The 18,106-nt window shown below is 40.3% G+C and overlaps 4 protein-coding genes across 20 annotated transcripts in view; 1 reads left to right on the forward strand and 3 right to left on the reverse strand.

Annotated features, from left to right (window-relative positions):
- Positions 1 to 793: 793 nt before the first annotated feature.
- Positions 794 to 3,666, forward strand: LOC134859116 (tripartite motif-containing protein 14-like). Its single transcript, XM_063875446.1, has 6 exons — positions 794 to 1,417; positions 1,519 to 1,614; positions 1,905 to 2,138; positions 2,314 to 2,336; positions 2,411 to 2,544; positions 2,629 to 3,666. The coding sequence occupies exons 1-6, from the start codon at positions 1,097 to 1,099 to the stop codon at positions 3,054 to 3,056; spliced, it is 1,236 nt and encodes a 411-aa protein (XP_063731516.1). The 5' UTR covers positions 794 to 1,096; the 3' UTR covers positions 3,057 to 3,666.
- Positions 3,667 to 4,120: 454 nt separating this feature from the next.
- Positions 4,121 to 8,678, reverse strand: LOC134859115 (hyaluronan-binding protein 2-like). Of its 2 annotated transcripts, none has more exons than XM_063875443.1 (13): positions 8,420 to 8,678; positions 8,086 to 8,191; positions 7,774 to 7,878; positions 7,527 to 7,643; positions 7,320 to 7,436; positions 7,108 to 7,218; positions 6,842 to 7,013; positions 6,665 to 6,762; positions 6,026 to 6,410; positions 5,186 to 5,328; positions 4,933 to 5,067; positions 4,657 to 4,805; positions 4,121 to 4,535 (listed from the first exon to the last, which is right to left on the reverse strand). In XM_063875443.1, the coding sequence occupies exons 1-13, from the start codon at positions 8,477 to 8,479 to the stop codon at positions 4,368 to 4,370; spliced, it is 1,866 nt and encodes a 621-aa protein (XP_063731513.1). In that variant the 5' UTR covers positions 8,480 to 8,678; the 3' UTR covers positions 4,121 to 4,367. The 2 variants fall into 2 exon arrangements, with proteins under 2 accessions (XP_063731513.1, XP_063731514.1); XM_063875444.1 differs by having other exon boundaries at positions 4,657 to 4,802; positions 8,420 to 8,677.
- A 130-nt stretch (positions 8,679 to 8,808) lies between these two features.
- LOC134859171 (probable E3 ubiquitin-protein ligase TRIML1) lies at positions 8,809 to 12,931 on the reverse strand. The gene is made up of 6 exons (XM_063875512.1): positions 12,875 to 12,931; positions 11,949 to 12,044; positions 11,582 to 11,818; positions 10,412 to 10,458; positions 10,190 to 10,332; positions 8,809 to 10,104 (listed from the first exon to the last, which is right to left on the reverse strand). Exons 1-6 carry the CDS (start codon positions 12,929 to 12,931, stop codon positions 9,530 to 9,532), a joined length of 1,155 nt encoding a protein of 384 aa, XP_063731582.1. The 3' UTR covers positions 8,809 to 9,529.
- A 1,479-nt stretch (positions 12,932 to 14,410) lies between these two features.
- The window catches only part of ablim1a (actin binding LIM protein 1a), a 43,682-nt gene continuing 39,986 nt past the window's right edge, over positions 14,411 to 18,106 (reverse strand). For 13 of the 16 annotated variants that reach the window (XR_010165019.1, XR_010165013.1, XR_010165014.1 and 10 more), the window contains 2 exons: positions 15,798 to 18,052; positions 14,411 to 15,564 (listed from right to left, as the gene is read on the reverse strand). Coding sequence is in view for 1 of the 16 variants with exons in the window: in XM_063875146.1 (XP_063731216.1) it covers positions 15,451 to 15,564; positions 15,798 to 15,878; positions 17,449 to 17,523; positions 18,045 to 18,052 (278 nt within the window). In the remaining 15 variants the exon portion in view is untranslated. The remainder of the gene's footprint in view (positions 15,565 to 15,797; positions 18,053 to 18,106) is intronic. The other 3 variants (XM_063875146.1, XR_010165015.1, XR_010165016.1) reach the window with 3 other exon arrangements.

An 18,106-nucleotide genomic window follows, 5' to 3' on the forward strand; every position in this document is an offset into this window, starting at 1 on the left:
TTTTATTTCGGTGGACTCTCACGTAGCTTTTGGAAGTATAAGCACAAGGGAGGGAGGGGTGAAAATGTACAACACTTACAGTATATATTTGATAAATAGTTTAAGTTTTGTTGACGTTAAGACAACACAAACGATGAGAGTAAATATATATATACAAATGTACAAAGTATTAAATGGTGTTTTTCATAGACCATGTTTTACAATGCAAATATTAAATCAGTTAAACCTTAAACATAATTGCACCTCTGAAATTGAATTAATGAGAGTTGTTAAAAGTAATTAAAACAAATTTTAAAGGTAAAAAAAAAGAAAATGTTGTACAAAAGCATATAATAGTAGTAGTGATGATCTGTATAACTTTATATCTGCTTTAATCATAACTGAATTTTAATGTTGGCACATTTTGTACAATATAATCTCAAATAAAGGTTCATGCCATGGCACACCTTGATATGCTGTAGAAAAACTCCTGAAAATCTAGAAAGTGGACCTTCAGATTATAGTGTAAAATAAACTTACCCAAAGACGTGATGTAATTAGATTAATTAGCTTGTTTGATTAAATTGAAATGGTACTGCATTTAAAACAAGTATTTGGTAATTGAATACCCTTAGCCCACCATTCAATTGTGTGTGGACTATGAGTGTTGATGACAGGAATCAGCAAGTGAAAGATGTCATCTCATTTTTAGTAACCTGACACTGAGGCATGTGAGTGAATGAGTGCATGCCAAGAGAGTCTTGTGAAACATTTATTAGCAGAGAGGCCAGGAGCAGGAGTGCACACTGAGAAACCCTAACAGCTGCTTGCAGAGCTACAGCATGGACCCTGTTGAGGAAACTTTAAAGTGTCCCGTCTGCCAGGACTTCTTTACAGATCCTGTAAAGCTGCCATGCGAACATGACTTCTGTCTCACATGTATCCGAGCTGTCTGGGGAACAGAGGGGTCTGATGAGGCTCCTTTGTTCTGTCCAGAGTGTCAGATATTCCTTCCCTCTGACCTCATTCTGGAGGTCAACACCAGCCTTCAGACCAAAGTAAATGACCTCACCACTAACCGGCAGTCGACGGCAGAGCAAAGGACACCTAGCAAAGCATGGCAACTACTTCATCTTCGACTGTCCACTGTGATCACTGCATCGAGATGCCGTCGGTGGCCATAAAGACCTGTCTGACCTGCGATGCCTCACTATGCCAGGCCCACGCCCTGCTTCACCAGCAGAGAACTGCTCTGAGGGAGCACACAGTTGTTGAGGTGACGGAAGATCCGTTGTCTCTGAAGTGCAGGGAGCACCGTGATGAGCTCAAGCTCTTCTGCTTGGAGGAGAGGGTCCCTGTGTGCTGCCTGTGTCTTCTGGTTGGCATGCATAAGAACCACAAAGCAATTCAACTCCAAGAAGCCTGCGCAGATTTCAAGGTGAATACAGATAGTGATTTGTCATTAGCTATTATGTTTTATTCATTTGTTATTGGTAGTATTATTTATGTTCTATAGGCCTGTTATATTTCTGTCTATAGAGCATATTAGAGGCCACCATGAACCAAATGCTGAAGAGGAGAAATGAAGCAGAACATGCTATTAAGGACTTGGAGTCATTGTATACACAAACACTGGTACAGTCATCCCTAAATACCCCCTATTTACACTGAAAAAAACGAAACGTTGACTTTTATTATGTGTATTATGACAACAGATTTCTCATACAGTAACTGTATTAGGTCATTTGAGGGTAATACTATTACGTTTTAATGAAAAATTAAGTTCAACTTAATATTATTGCTTTCCACTAACCTAATTCAGTTATGTGACATTTGTTGACATAATACACTTGATTAAAGTCAATGTTTCCGTTTATATTTGGAACGCTTTCTTAAATAATGTGTTTTTGTTTTGTATCTCTTAGAATTCTGCTGCAGATTTCAGAGAGAGAATCTCCGACAAGTACAGCAGGATCCGTGTTGTGCTGGACGGTGATGAGCGTCTGATGATGCAGATTATAGACGCAGAGGAGACATACATGACAGAGTGGCTGGAGGCCCAGCGAGGCATCATGGAGGCTCAGATCAAAGAGATAGACAGCCTGAGGGCCTCCAGCAAATCACTCCTCCGAGAAACAAATGAGCTGCGATTTCTACAGGTAGGTTCCTTAATATTATGGCAGTGTGTTATTGTAACATTGTACAGTGTACATTTGATGAGAAGGGGGCCCTTTACATGTCCGTGCACAGGGACCCATTACCTCATTATCTGTCCATGTGTACAAATGTATTCTGCGATTGCAAGACCAAATGATCTGTTTCTTTTTTCAACAGCAAATCACAGCACAGAATCTTTGGTGAGTAAATGGTTACACTGTCTGTAATTACAATATTCAATCTTTTTTCTTCTAAAGGTTTTTTGTTTTCCTAGTGACCCTTTCGATTTAGCCCCAATCCAGGAAGTAGACAAAGATCTGTGTGATCCTGAAAAGCTGAGAACAGTTGAGAGGCTGGTGGATGACCTCTCAGTGGCTCTGTCCCAACACTTTCCCAGGATGTGGTCATGTTAGTAAAGCAATATCCTGCAATCTATAATCAACCTCCACTATCTCTGTAGTTGCTTACCGAGTGTATGTTTTTTATTTGCAGATCTAAGTTCTCCTGCTCTGGACTCCAAGTCAGCCCATCCGAAACTGGAAATATCCCAGGATAGGAAACAAGTGTACTGGAGAAGGCCGCCTGTCAGTGAAGCCCGGAGCCTTCAGCTATATGACTCTCAGTACAGTGTCCTTGCTCAGCAGAGTTTCACTATTGGTCAGCACTACTGGGAGGTCATTGTTCAGGAGAAACCCTACTGGCTAATGGGTTTGACCACAGGGCCAGTCAATAAAAAAGATGCTCCACATAAGAGTTCCTCCAGCCTGGGCATAAACAACACATCCTGGTGCATCTACCATGGGGACGGCAAGTACCTGGCCTGCCATGATACCCGAGGAGAAGCTGCTGTCGGTGAGAAAGAGAATCAGAAAGCTGGGAATACTGGCAAACCTCCAGAAGGGGGAGCTGTCATTCTATGACGCTGATGCAATGAACCTGATTCACTCTTTCTGTGTGCAGTGCACAGAGCCTCTATACCCAATGTTGAACCCCTGCTGTGATTTAAATGGACTGAACATGCAGCCGCTTACCATGTTTTGGATTAAGGATCCCTGGGATGTAAACAGAAACGGGTGCAAAGACTAAAATGGCATACTGATGATGTGTGTTCTTCAAATGTTTCCATGTTTATTGTTTTTTTTGCTGTCATTAACCTTGAACAAATTTACAACATGCTATAGTTCCTTTTTCTGGATCTTTCCCAGTTTAAACTATGATACATTCATTAAGCTACCTCTATAATGAAGTATAACAAGAGCAGTGAAAGATAATGAACATGTCAGCAGCAATATGATGCTCTGATAGTATATCATTGTGATCATATAAAGCTATTGTTTTATAGAAAGCTCTTAAGTATTAAATATTGGTGTGTAGTTCATGATTTATAGGACTTTCCATATGTTTTTGTTTAGTGTCATGAGCAGTAAATATTTAATAAGTGGTATCGGGTGCACCCTAAAAGAGCACTTTTGTTCTGTGGTAATATCTTACTCGCAGCAGCTAAACAGCTATCATGTTTACTTGATGTAGTTCAGGAAGTAAATGGGCCATGCATAAACCACAGGCTCGTTCTTTGTACCACTGTCCCCTAAACTCACCAGACCATGGAGGACATGCGTGCCTTGATTCTCACATATCAGTGGCCCTACAAAATTGCTGCCCTGAAGCACACAAAATACCCAATCATCTGTCACCCAGGACTTGTCATAGACTTTGAAGCTGGAGCATGTTTTGTGGCGCATAATAACCAGAACCATGCAAGACATTGTCAGCCTAAAAGGTGATGAGAAAAAAAAAATGTAATTCTATTGATTATATATATGATTTTGAGCATTCATTTAGTCCTTATATACTATAACTGTGCAATCCTCACTGATGCATTTCTTGCATGATGGATTGGGATACAGGTTATTTTTCTCACATTCATCTCAAAACACACTGGTCATTTTAGTAATTGGATCACCTTAAGGATTAAGGGGGAAAAAACAAAGAAATATGACATTTATTTTATAGAAGATTGTTCTGTTTCTGTCATAACACATAATACAGAAATGACTATGCACATGTTCTGCATTCTTAGGAGGGTTGTATTAAGAAGCCATTTAAAATATTTTTTAATACCAGATACAACAGCGAAAAACCAACACGTTAAATCATGATGAGTAAGACTTGCTCAATACACAACCTAGACATTTCACTATACTGGCAAGATGCTGAGTAATATAGTTTGCTTATGGAGATGCTGCTTGAGTCTTTAACTTGATCCAGTCCAGGAAGTGAGTGACTCTTGTGTAGACCCCGGGCTTGTACTTCCTTCCACATTGGTCTCCCCAGCTCACCAGACCATAAACAACGCTGGAGCTGTTCTGCTTACATGTTAATGGTCCTCCAGAGTCACCCTGAAACACGAGCAAACAGCTCACCAGATAGCATAAACACACTGCTGCACTTTTTAAGAGTTTTCCTCAGGAAAGTAAGTAATGCAGATATTTGGACCGATGGCAAGTTTCCTCTACTAACCTGACACGAATCTACCTCTCCCATCAGGTGGCCAGCGCAGAACATTGTGTTATCCAGGACAACGCCATAAATATCGGGTTCAGCACACTTCTCTTGGTTAATTAACATCACATTGGCATTCAGCAGGTGGTTGGAACCTTGTTGAGCTGCTGAGAGAAGGTGGACAAATTACAGAAGCCGCTTCTTACTTCAAGGATATACAAAAAAACAATCAATCCTCTCAAATAAACTAATCTGAATTTGATCAAGTGTATGAAAATGTAAAAATGGCCTTACACTCCTCTGTGGCACCCCATCCAGAGATTTTACACTCCATCCCATCAGGCAGCTGGGCATCAGGCAGACAGGCGGCCTTCACAAACTGGGTCTCATTGGCACAAGCGCCATCAGTGCCTTCCAACCTCAACAAGGCTTTGGAAATACAATTTGGGTAAAGGTTGCAACAAATTCAAAAAGCAAATGATAGTATTGAATTCTCCTGTTTGTAAGAAAAATGTTGCTTGTATAAAAAGAGAGAGACATGGCTCACCTATGTCATTGTAAACAGCTTGAGGAGTCTCTCTGTAGTTCTCATGCCTGATAGCCTTTTGAACTTTTATGACTTGCTCTGTGGGTTCATCATTATTCAGTGACAGGCTTCCTAAGACCACTTGCATGTCCTTCATTGATTGACTGTGCAAAAACACAAACAACACATGATTCAATAAAAATTAAAGGGACAGAGCTAAAAAAAATCTGTCCCTTTCATTTTTAACCAAATTCTATGAATCAATCTAGATTGTTTTGCTGTGAGGTGCCAAGTGTGGGAGATACGGAATTAAATAACACTTGTTTGTTTGTGATGCTCAAAGTAAAACTCAACTCAACAGCAATGCCTATTCAGAAATCCTGACACAGTTACTCATTCATAGACCCTGTTGTGAGCTTTTTCATCTAGGAACTATTTTCTTTCTTCCTTATCAACGTGCAGGAGAAAGCTTGCATCTTCTCATGGATGAGGGGCTCATGCTTATGCTGGCGTGAGATTCAAACATTAATGGCGTCGTTCCAGGGCTGAGGTGTTATGTTAGTTAGTTCGGGTGAGCTCAGGAGGGGTCTTTTTTCCATATAGTTGCTCACTTTATTCTTTATGGTTCCTACATAAATCTGCTCACAACAAGGTCTGTACATGATCTTAAGTATAACCACGTCAGGATTTCTGGATTGGTACATTACTGTTACATTCAAAGGGTTCTTTTGGGGCTTTTAGGACCAAAAGCCGAGTACTGTCTGGTTCCATTTTGCTTGAGAGAAGGCTTTATGTGAAATGTATATTATTATCATCCAATGTGGTATTTTGCCGATTTGTAGCCAATAGTATTGTGCTTACATGCAGTGTCCAGCAGTCAGCACCCAGCAACTCTTGATAAGAACTCCTCCACAAATGTGTGTAAACAGCTGGTTGGTGTTCTTCGTTCTCACTTGCAGGGACACCTGCCAGGGTACACCCCCGGGATGAACTTTCAAACCCCCAAAAATTCGGGTAATTTTCTTTTTCTGTTGAGCCTTCCCGCACGTGGCGAACTGTTGTGGTTCAAGGGTGGCGTTAGGGAAGGAAGTATCCTTAGTTGGAAGAGGAGGAATCGGTGGAGCCTGGCTGGGGTCCTCAGGGGTGACCGGTATGATTGAAGCTGTTGCAGGCTCGGGGGCGGTGCCTGCAGGGCTGATGTCTGTAGGGACGAATTCTGTAGGGACAATGTCAGTTGGTGTCTCACCTGAAAACACATGCACAAGAAGAGGACAGAAGAAAGCAACAACATTAAACTTCCCCAACTTTTTTTATTTTGTTTTTTTAAATGTGTTACTCTGATTGTGAGCTGGGAAGCGTGGGATAGTATTGTTTTCATTTGTACAATTTCTATGTTGAAGCACTGAGTTACCATTGTGTATGAAAAGTGCTTATATGAATCAAGTTTAATTTGATCGCTCGTGAGTTATTCTGCCTATAGTGGCTCGCCTGGAGCTTTACCTGTTGGTACGGAACACTCTGTGACATCACAGGTGTCCCACAACAACTTGTGGCCTTTTCTGTAGAAGCACCAGGGCATCGAGTCTCCGTCTGGGTTTCTGTGTCATAGAATAATATGTGAGTGAACCTCCTCCTGTGGATGTCCTCTGCTATTATACATATTAATGTTCTCCCTACCTGCAGAAGTTGTGAGGGCCTAGTCCATCTGCGTCCTCAAAGGAGTAAAAGGGATCTGCTCCTTTTTCCAGGATGAAGTGAGAGTTCCAATACAGGCATTCGTGGCCGTCATCTGTCTCACTCACATTGCCACGGTATGTCTCTCCGTCATCCACATAGCAGTCATCTGAGCCTAAGAAATATACCTCACCCAGTCAGTATATGCGAAAATGATGCATATATTTGACTCTGAAAAGAAAAGTAATTTTTTCAGTTGTAGTATTTACCAACATGGCAGAAACGTCCTCTGAACCCTGCCGGGCACTGGCAGTCAAAGTTGGTGTCTTCCTTGACGCATTGTCCACCATTCTGACATGGATTAGGCTCACACATTGAATCTTTGGAGAAAAACCGTTCACAGTGAAAGTGTGCTTCAATAACAGTTGCAACTTGTTGAAATATATGTTGTTTTCTTGTTTAGACAAAGACAAATCCTTACAGGTTCTGCAGTCTGGAGGCTGGAAGGGCATCTTGCATTTGCACTCATAGAATGGGGGAGTTGAAGTTAGGACACATTCACCACGCCCGCATTTTCCTTTTCTACAAGCCTTTGGACCTGTGATGATAGCACAGTAGTTTTAATTTACTGTTGCTTTATAGAAAGACGTGGTAGAAAAACATGGTAATAATTGTGTATGTTACAAACCTTTCTGGCATTTCTTTCCCTTGAAAGGTTTGGGACAATCACATTTAAAGTTCCTTCTCTTCCCCTCTTTTTCCTCACACACTCCATTGTGAAGACAAGGGTTAGGGCTGCAATGGCCTAAGGAATGAGAAAAGTCACTCAAATCAGAGCCTTCCAATATTATGTAGCCTTTTAGGAGAAGAAATGTGTGCTTTTACACATAGTGGTTTAACATTTTGACGGAGCACCTGAGTTTGAATCCTCTTACCTTCTGGCTCTTGAAGTTCATAAAGCCAGTCTGAATTTGGCTCATCGTCATCATCATCATCATCATCACCATCCTCAGCTCCATCCTGGATCTTGAAGAATAAGTCTAAAAAGATAATTTTACTCAATAAGCCGTTACGCATTGATGCCATCCTCCCACCTTTACCCTTTAAAACTAAATGTCACAAATTATTTAGCATTCATGTTCAAATCCAACAATATTCACCGCTAATTGCACATCATAAGAAAATATATAAAAACTACACACATCAAAAGTACAACACAAACACAGTGAAAAGAGAAAATCTCATACCGTTAACTATGTCCTCAAACCTTCCTCTTTTTTTCCCGCGTTTATCATGCCCATGTCCTCGAAGCTCATCAGCATGATGTTCATGTTTTTTCTTTTTGCGTTTAAGCTGAATAATAATTTGACAGTAGATTATTAGAGTCATAATTATAAAAGATAATGTGCATCAGAAATGTGTCGGTTTTCATAACAAAAATATGTAGTGAATTTATCTTGTTAAACTTCAAGCTGTACAACGTTTTATTAAAATGTCTTATCAAACAGTACAACATTACGAATAACAGTCAATACATTTGCTAAACGCTACACAATTGCTGTATATACAATGAATACATACTTCAGCAGGTATGAGGAGCACCGCCAAGAAGAGGCAAAAGAAGAGGAGCTTTAGGTTCATGACAGCAGGGGCTCAGAGGACTTCCAGGAGAGTGAGATGGTAGTGCACGGCTTGGCAGATCACTCACACTTTTTTCTAAGCATTTGGGTAAGTTCACTAACCTTTGACTCTGCTGGGTGTTCTCGGGCCGTCCCTGTTGCTGAGTCACATTTATTGATTTTAACTGTGCCCTTGGAAACTTGTTTCTCCATGATCAAGGCAAACCAACTTAGTGAACGCTTAAAATAGACCCCAACTAATTGTGAAAAATCTAAATCAATGCTGACCCTCTTGAAACATTTTCCCTTATTGAAATTCATTATTACATTTTGAACAAATAGGATAACTGAATACTAAGTTGCAACATTAAGGCTCAAAGAGCATATTTGCACATTTGCCAATTGTTTGTTGAGTATAGACTTTGAATCCAAATACACTCGGTGCATTTCAGGATAAGTGCGCCTTGGATCTCAATACTCAGTATTGAGTAGGAAGTGTATTCCCCACAGTGTATTAAAAAAAATCACTTGCAATTATAACCAATTTTTATGACTTTCAAGTCACCTTTTAAACTAGTTTACTGAACTTAGAGATGGGCCACACCACTTGTATTATGTCTTTACATTAATCTGAAAGTTAAATATACTTAAAAGCACTAAAAAAAATTGCAATGAGTTCTTATTTAAAATCATTTCTATAAGGAGCTGTAATCCAACTTGATTTTTATCACATTGTGTCTGTTTATTATTTGAAATAGATTCCATTATTTAAATAGGGGTTTAGCATCATCAATAGTACCCCTTTCTATTGAGGCCCCCTTTATAAAGGGTTTTACTGTAACTAATGACTTATTATCATCTGTTAATGAAGAAGTTGGTAAGGCTTTATAGATTATGCACTCCTTTACCATGACACATGTCCTTTTAGTAAGTTCATACTTTTAGAACTATTTAATTAGGAAAACACATTTACCTCTACCTCTACCAATAACTTATAAACCTTTATAATTATTACATAATTGGAAAGTGGTGCCTCAGCAAGGAATTAGGTAAAATAAATGTGTGGAACCACTCATCCTTGATCACTAGTAGGAGATGAATCATTGCAGATCACAATAGGATTAGCATTGGTGCCTTTGTGGTCATGACCAGGACACACGGCCAGGTGGAGGCAGTCTGAGAAGGTTCCCGCACAGAAAGAGAACAGCGGAGTCATGTTCTCTGCCTCAAGAAACGTCACCAACCCTGCGGGGAAACTACACAGAACACCAATCCGGCTGAAGCATTTTGTGAAAGGCAGCTGATGGGGCACCCCTCCGTGCCAGGCAGTATACTCCCCATCAAAGAACTCCACGCACCAGGACTCGACCCCCCGGCCCAGCCAGCAGTCCTCAGTGCTGCCCTTTCGGGGGATGCTGGGATAGGTGACGCCCAGCTCCCAGTATGTCTTCCCAGTCACATCAATCTCCCAGTAATGGCGACCACAGCTGAATCCTTGAACGCTGATGACATTGAGGGTGGTGTCAAAGCGTCCAGGGAGGTCCGGGAGTTGCTGCCAGGAGTCAGTGTAGGTGGCACTGTCACCCCGAGGGGAGATGATCAGCTTTGGGTGGGACGTCTCTGGATCTAGATACACCTCGCTGGAATCTGGAGACAGACTTAAATCAAAGTTTTGTACAGAAAGATTAAAAACAAAAAGGTCAAGTTGTGATTATGAATATAAAACACTGACAACTCTTGGTGAGATTCCTGATCAAAGGGGTCTGTGAGCTGATGAACAGCAGCATGTTGTGGGTGAGGCTTAGGATCTGGTCAGCTTTAACTTCGTCCAGGCTCACACTGCTCGGGTCTGTCCTGTTCAGAAGATCCATCACTCTGAAGGAGGCAGACAGCAGAGAGATTAGCCGCCGCGAATACTATTGTTTTCATCATTACTTTTGTTTTGATTCCATACCTTTCCACTGTCTCTGTGTCCTGCTGCTGAGGGAATGAGAAGAAAGACTAAGGGAAAAAGCAGGGGGAAAAAATATGAATATTAAAGAACTTTGAAAGGAAAATGTTTGCTTCGAATACACAAATATAAGGAATAAAGGTTATAATAAAAAATAATTCTGGTGAAACATTTTCTAAGTCTGATCTAAATAGTTTTCTGTGCTGCTATTATGATTCATTTAAAACAAAGGTTTTGCCTGGATAAAAGTTCATAATTTTTCTTTTCATCTGTGATAAAGATAGGAAATGTTTCCCCTTACAATAATGACAGACCTCTGTGTGTGTATATAAGTGTGAGTTTTGATTATCTCCCCAAAACCTCGTCCAGTCTACTTCACTTTTGGCATATGTGTTGTTCGATGTGAGGCCCTAAGGTAGTGAAGTGGCAGTGTGTATAAGAGGTTCTGCAAAAAAACGTTGGTAAGAACATGCAGGTAAGTGTACAACTCTAAATAGATGCGCATCAAAATCTATACAAAGAGTTGCCATGACTGCATAGCACAAGATCAGATGTCTGTGTATGATGTCTTTCACAAATTTGCACACCTTGCCCTCAGGTTACCAGTGACAGAATGGAAGATGTTTGTGTTTGTTAACAAGTGGCATGCTTCCAATGTAACGTTACAGTCCATCTACCTGGAGCATCCACATTTGCTGTCTATATGCCTGTGGTATATACATTTAATGAAGCTTTGACTTTCTGCTGTAACATTTTCATGAAAGCTTTCACACTCATTATGCGTAGCATTGCTAACGTAAGCGAGTGCATAGAGTCACTTCGAAACGCAAGGAGCAGCGAGACCAGCATACCAAAACAGGCACTTCACTGGTGATTCATACTGTATACTATGACTAAAAGCATTCATGTTAGCTTCCATGTCAGTTTCTCAATGCGCTCTTAACACAACGTACAAAACCCACAGTATATGTTTCCAGCTGTTTCACAGATGAAAAAACATTTTAAGTAATTTAGAAATATTATGCCAGCTAAATCTTTTTTCCCACCCGTTCTTAAATCCTAATCCCAATTGTTTTAGTTGTTTTACGTGCCTCTCAGGGCTTCCATACCAATGACAAGGTACATTTGAAATTTCAAATCATATTTGGCCCTCATGACTTGTGGTTTAATCACCATTGTATCAGACTCTGTGTATGACTTGGCCATAATTGCCACATTGAGTCTGGCCAGGTCCTGCTCTATCTCCTGAATCAGGGAGCAGTTCCTTTCCATGAGTCCATCCAGAGCAGAGACAGCTGCGCGCTCTTCCATCTCCAGGTGGGAGAGGGTGATCCTCAGGTCCTCGTCCAGGGCCGCCTGGATCTCTCGATACTTCCGTATGATATTCTCTCTTATCACCGAGGACTTTTTCTGAGTCAGGCATAAGCATTTATCAGTTTATTATACTGCCTTATCATTAGCAAAGCCATTTTCAAATACCATATCCCAATAGAGACAGAAATGATAACATTTTAACACTCTTAGTCTGAACACAACTTACTGAGATTTCTGATTGCCGTGCAGCCAGTTTTTTCAGTCTGTATTTCACTGCATCCCTTTGCCTCTTCAGACACTCTTGGTGCTTTTCTAATGTCTCCTGTAGAAAGAGATGCACACATATTCACTACAGCTCATTTAACACAGGTCAGACACGTTGTTTGTGGTGAAGTGAAGAGGCAGAAGCAGTTTATTGTGAGACTTCAGCAGAGTGAAAAGTTGCCTTGATGACATTGAAAAAATGTCCATGTCAAAAAACTGCCATATAACTATTACATAATATTGCTATTTTCCAATTATGCTAGGTAAAATATTTTAACCAAATGCAGTTTTGATATCACTCCTAAATATGTTTTAATTTGCAAATAGTTTAAATGCCAGTTTGTTAACATAATACCACTAAAGAAAAGAAAATGAAATGATTTTCTGTAAGGTATGGGGTTTATCAAAATAACAAAGCGTGATATATTATAAATCATGATTTTAAGCTGTAATGGCCATTGGATCAAAAAGTGTGTCAAATTGAGGACATTTTTGTCCTTATGGATTTGAGTATCTGTATTTTGTCTACACTGTTTATTATGGACTTATAAGGAACTGAGGTTTAACATCAAACAAAGTGTGTTTACATGGCCAAAATGCTTAAAACATATATAAATATAGCCAATATGTCCCATTCCCTCATTTTGTGACCGTATTTTTCTCAGTTTCTTGTAGCAGCACTGATGCTCTTCTGTGTTGCTGCCACCCAGTCAGAAATCAGAAATCCTGCCCATTGATCTCCTCATTGCCATTATATGACCTGCAAGCTGCAGTGTTGTGAAGCCAGAGGCAGCCATCAGCCCTCCATAAGTGTCAGTGTTTGTCAGTGCTGCTTTCTCCAGGAGAAAATTGTAATTGTTGTGTCACCAATCATTCAAATTGTCCTACGGTAATTCCCTGTGACTGAACGAGGTCACACAGCAGCTCTCTGAACAAGTGATGCATTTGATACATAAGGAAAATAATTTGGGGTCCAACCTTTCACATTTGTGCACTTCTTGATAGAAATTGCTTTATGCTTTACACCACCCTAGACATTTTCAAGAGCACACCACGGTGTTCTGAAGTCTCCCTCCACACAGCAGTAGATTCAGCTTATTGTTACCTCACTGTGCCCTATGTGTATGTTTCTCCGTGATCAATTTAAATTGAGATAAAAAGTAAGGTAAAAAGATTAAATGCAATTTAAAACAAAAAATGAAGAAACTTTAAACAAACTTGGAATAAGTTAATCTTTTAATTTAAGGTGGTGGTGGCAAAGTCAATAGGGACTTGGCCTTGGAACTGGAAGGTCACCAGTTCAAGTCCCTGAAAGACCAAGTGCTAACGTGGTGTCCCTGAGCAAGGCACCGTTCCTTACACTGCTCCCCGGGCGCCGTACATATGGCAGCCCACTGCTCCTAACACTAGGATGGGTCAAATGTAGAATGTACATTTCCCCTCTGTGGGGCGATTAAGGGTTCTTCCTATTCTAATTGAAAATAGGTCACTTTTAGTGTCTTATAAGTACGTCATTCCCAATTGTTCAAATATTCTGAGGTTTTGTTTGGTACCGATTAACACACAAAAGGACACTTAAAGGGGCCCTTCTATACTAATTTTGTGTTTCATATTTATTTATTGGTTAGCTGGCCTGCTCTGTTGTGATTAGTCCACAGATTAGAGATGTCCCACCCCTTATCCTATCACATACAATGTGTTGGAGCGCTAGCCAATAGAAGCGTGAGGTGTTGCGTAGTGATTTCACTATGTTATGGATATAAACAATGGAGTCCAATGGAGGTGTCCCAGGCAGGGGGGGGAGAGAGTGTGGGAGAGAAAATCCCTCTGGAGGGGACTTTGGGATTTTAGCCTTTGCAGACCATTTACATGTACAAAAATCCATATGACACACCACAAGAAAGGGAAACGCCCAAAAAGCATAATAAGGCCTCTTTAAAAAACAGAATGCTGTTTAATGTTCACAGTGATAGTTAATGTTTCTCCAGCATGAGTTATATTTAATTCAAACCACACCAATGTGGAAACATGAACACAGATAGTGTTTTTTCTAACAATGGAAACAGAAACTGTTGCAGAAACATAATGCGGTATATAATGAGTTGCAAATCGGCTTTCCACACACAATTTCTAAAGGAGTTTTGATTTTGGCAGTGCTTTGAGAACATTGACTGTATTTTTACTGTGTGGTTGTTGTCCTCTGTGTGTTGACATCAAAGGAGTGTCCTAACCCATCTTGTTCGCTGATGCAGCAAAACAGCTGTGACTATTTGTATTTATATTGAGTAAAAAGCCAAGTTTATGTAAAAAGAGATTTCAACACAGGGGCCCCAACTAATCAGTTTGTGTATAAAGCAAATAGAGTCCACCATCTGACTGGCGGTATAAAAGTAACCCAGTCCTAAGACTACCTCTCACACTGTGTGGTCTTACAGAAGCTGTGTGTTTATTGGTGCAATGCAAAGAAGAAAAACAGAGAACAGAAAAGAGGCGATGGGTACCTTTGGTATAGCTGAGGATCATATGGTTCATGGTGATTTAAAGCTTTATTGGCTTAAATTTCAATACAACAAATGGCAGTGTGGGTTTTTCATTTATAAAACAGTACTTTCAAATACAGTTGATTCTCACATTGGGTGTTTTTGTATATTTGTTGGTTACTGTATTTTGGATACGGCACTAAAATATATTAAAGGATTGTACTTCCAATACATGTAAAGGGAACGTGTGTGGCCATTTTTATGAGAGCCTGAGAAGAGAGACATTTTTCTTTTTGGCAGGGTCAGATGAATGTTTGGATTGTACAGAAGCAAGGGGAGGGGACTGGCAATGTGTAGGGGGTTTCTGTGGAGATCTGGTAAAACAGTTGATGGGTCAGCTCACTGCTTTCCCTGTGTTTTTTATATAATTATTTTTATTCAAAGACTCACTGAGTCGATTCTTGCGAACTTTGGGCAAAATCTGTTTCAGCCCAAGCGTTGGGAAAGCGGACACATGTTCAAGCTACGAGCATGGACATTTGATAATGGCGCCATGAGGTTCTACCGTACTTACAAAGTTCCACAGGAATCAACAGCAACAAATAGTAGGAAGAAACAAGCAAGAAAGAAAGGAAAGCAGTTCCACTCGAAGCAAAGCAAGAAGTAAAACAAGCGCAGTCAAACGAAATAACATGACCCTATTTATCAATCATTCTCATTCTTTGTCATTTTTGAACATGGAAAAGATTCCCATTCCTTGTTTCCTGTGCAAGTCTAACTGGACAAATCCTTCAGCTCACAGTCTCAGGAAGCTTCAGAGAAACAAAAAAAGTTCAGTCCATCTTGTGGCTTCCTTGAATTATGCCAGGATAAAAGAAAACGAATCCATAAGAAAAGGAAATAAACCCAAAAACCTACATCTAGATTACAGTTTGTCGTGTGCTATCTGGATGAATGTACAGTATGTGCATGCTGCTCTGAGTGCTAGAAGAGCTTGGCCTTCTTTTTCATGTCGTTGCGTTTCCACAGGGGAAGCCTGTCAAACTCCTGGACCTCCATTCCAAAGATGTCAAAGAACAGTTCGGGTGCTAAGTGGCGCTAGAAATGGAGAACAAAGGTGGAGAAAACAAAGGAGGGGAGGGGGGAGGAGGAGGGAGGGGAGTGTTCGTGGTTAGCACCAAAGCCACAAAAAAAGGTCCCACAGCAAAAATGACAAGAAGCAATGGATACTGCAGAATCCTTGATACAAATAGTATTTGTGTAACAGTGTTATTTACACAAACTAGAGAAATCCAGTATCAATTGCGGACAATCAGGTGGAAATCTGATACCTCCAGTCTGGTTCTGTCCACATCCCTGGGCAGTTTAGCTCTCCCTCTACTGGTTATCATGAGCATTTCATAGGGATACACCTTCAGAAGGAGACACTGAGTCAGTGAACAAGTCAAACCTACAGGCTAGGGTTAAGCTTCACAGACCATTTCAATCAGTGTGGATACTTTTGTAGTCCTGATTGTGACAGAGGGAACACTGTGTGGGAGTGACAGGAGGCTGACTGGGAGTGAGAGCTGTTGTTTAGGTTGTTGAGGAGAAATGCAGGGTGCTATGTTGGGCACACTTTTTGTTGTTGTACAAACGTGCGATAGATTAGGCAAGGTCAAAAACATGAAAACAGAGTTATTTAACAGCTGCATATTTTAAGTTATTTACCTCAAACATTTTATTTTTTAAACATAACGTAAGCTAAGTAAGTCCACATGGGAATGATTGTCCTGGAAACTGAGGTACTTAGTAGAATTTTCTAAATAACTACTCCCCTCTAGAAACTGGCACATGGTAGTTGTTTATTTAGCTGAAATGCTCAATAATAAGCAACTAGAAGTTCTTTGTGACCAACTCATATCAACACCGTTATGTAAAATGTCTTATATACTATGCAGTATATAGTGATATGAGTTGTTTGGATGACAATATATGCTCCACTGTATGCTGCATACAGTATCCAGCCTCTTTAAGTCAAAGCTATGTGCAGATGAGCATGGAGAAGCCAGCATGCTAAGCGTGACTCAGCTCCAGAAGCAGCATGCTAAATCAGAAATGTGAGTCTTTCACCTCCAGTAAAAAAATCTCCTTAATTCTTCCACCAATGTCCCCGCACTGCAAGGCTAAATACAACTTAATTTTCCTGTTTGGGGATGGTGTCTCTTTTTTTTAAGTGTGGTTAGTATATATCTAATTTAGTTGCAAAATGTCTCCTGGTTTGGCTAAATGCTCTAAAAGGTATAGTTTGGATTTTTTGAAGTTGAGTTATATGAGGTACTTACCAACTGTCATCTTATGAAGGTTTTACTCTGTAAGTGGGGCAGCAGCTAAAGGTGTTATATCTACCTGCCGATGCTGTTTATGCTTTCTTCAAAGTCGCCAGCCTCTATTGATAAACAGTATTTTTACTTTGAAGATCAAGAAAATCACTGGTCCACTGCAACCTAAATCACCTAGTTTGATATTATGTTATAGTGTGATTTTGGTAAGTACAAATTGCCCAAAGTCACACATTAGCATAAACAAACCGGTGAAGCAGCTGTAGGCAACCTTCTCTGTTCTGCAAGGTAAAATTACAATATTTATTAATGGAGTTTGTTTGCTCCAAGCTTCAGTTCCCTGTCAGATAGGGTTGTCTGATGGCACCATAGAGCAGTTAAACTGGTTTAAATATAGCCTACACTTAAGCTTATAATGATTAATATAGGGGCCGAAAGTATGTTTTGCTGCTACCCACGTCCACAGCAGAATGCTTAGCTTCCTTGTGGTCACTCCAAACAAGGGTCGTGCCGACCGCTATCTACTGTAAGTACCTCATACAGCCCCACTTTAAATAATTTGACCTTTCCTGTTGAGTAAGTGAACAATGTAGGAATTTTCTATCATATTTCAGTGTAGATTACAAAGTTGTCATCAGTGCAAAAAGGAGAAGATACTTGCTTTTGGTTCCATCATATTAGGCATAGATACTCCCCTGTCCATCCTTGCAAGTGCTGCTCGGCCATCCTTAATGTGCTAAAGAATAGAACATACACACATGTAATATAGTGGAAGGGGACTGCAGGGTTAATGGTATGAATGTGTCCACTAATGACTGAGGGCGCAGAGGTCACTGGATGGAGCTTGGATACAGTTCAGTTTCTTCAGAAGTATTTGAGATGGGGAATGTTTTTCTGAATGTCTCTGTATTTTTTTTTTCTATGGTGAACTTTCAAATCATATGTTTAAAATGTGACATTTAACTTGAGTCATAACATTGGAAAACAACACACAAAACAAGACATGAGGCTATGATTGCACATTGCATTTACAGTACACTGGCTCAGCTACTGGGCAGTGCATGTTTTAGCATTTGAAATCACTGCACTGCATGCCCTGTAATTGACATTCACTCCAACAGTGATGCAAGCATGTAGCAGGAGTGGGCGGTGTGCATTCAGGGCAAGGTGCCTGTTGTTCTTGTAACCCATGAGCAAGCAAATGTATGATGCAAGGTGAGGAAGCATGCCATGTGAAAAAGCAGATGAGAGACATACCTGAAACTCTGCAGGACAACATGGGACAGAAAATGAGACTCACAGTTAATGGTTTTGCTGTC

Source organism: Eleginops maclovinus, chromosome 22, assembly GCF_036324505.1.
Source record: "Eleginops maclovinus isolate JMC-PN-2008 ecotype Puerto Natales chromosome 22, JC_Emac_rtc_rv5, whole genome shotgun sequence".
Classification (NCBI taxonomy): Eukaryota; Metazoa; Chordata; class Actinopteri; order Perciformes; family Eleginopidae; genus Eleginops; species Eleginops maclovinus.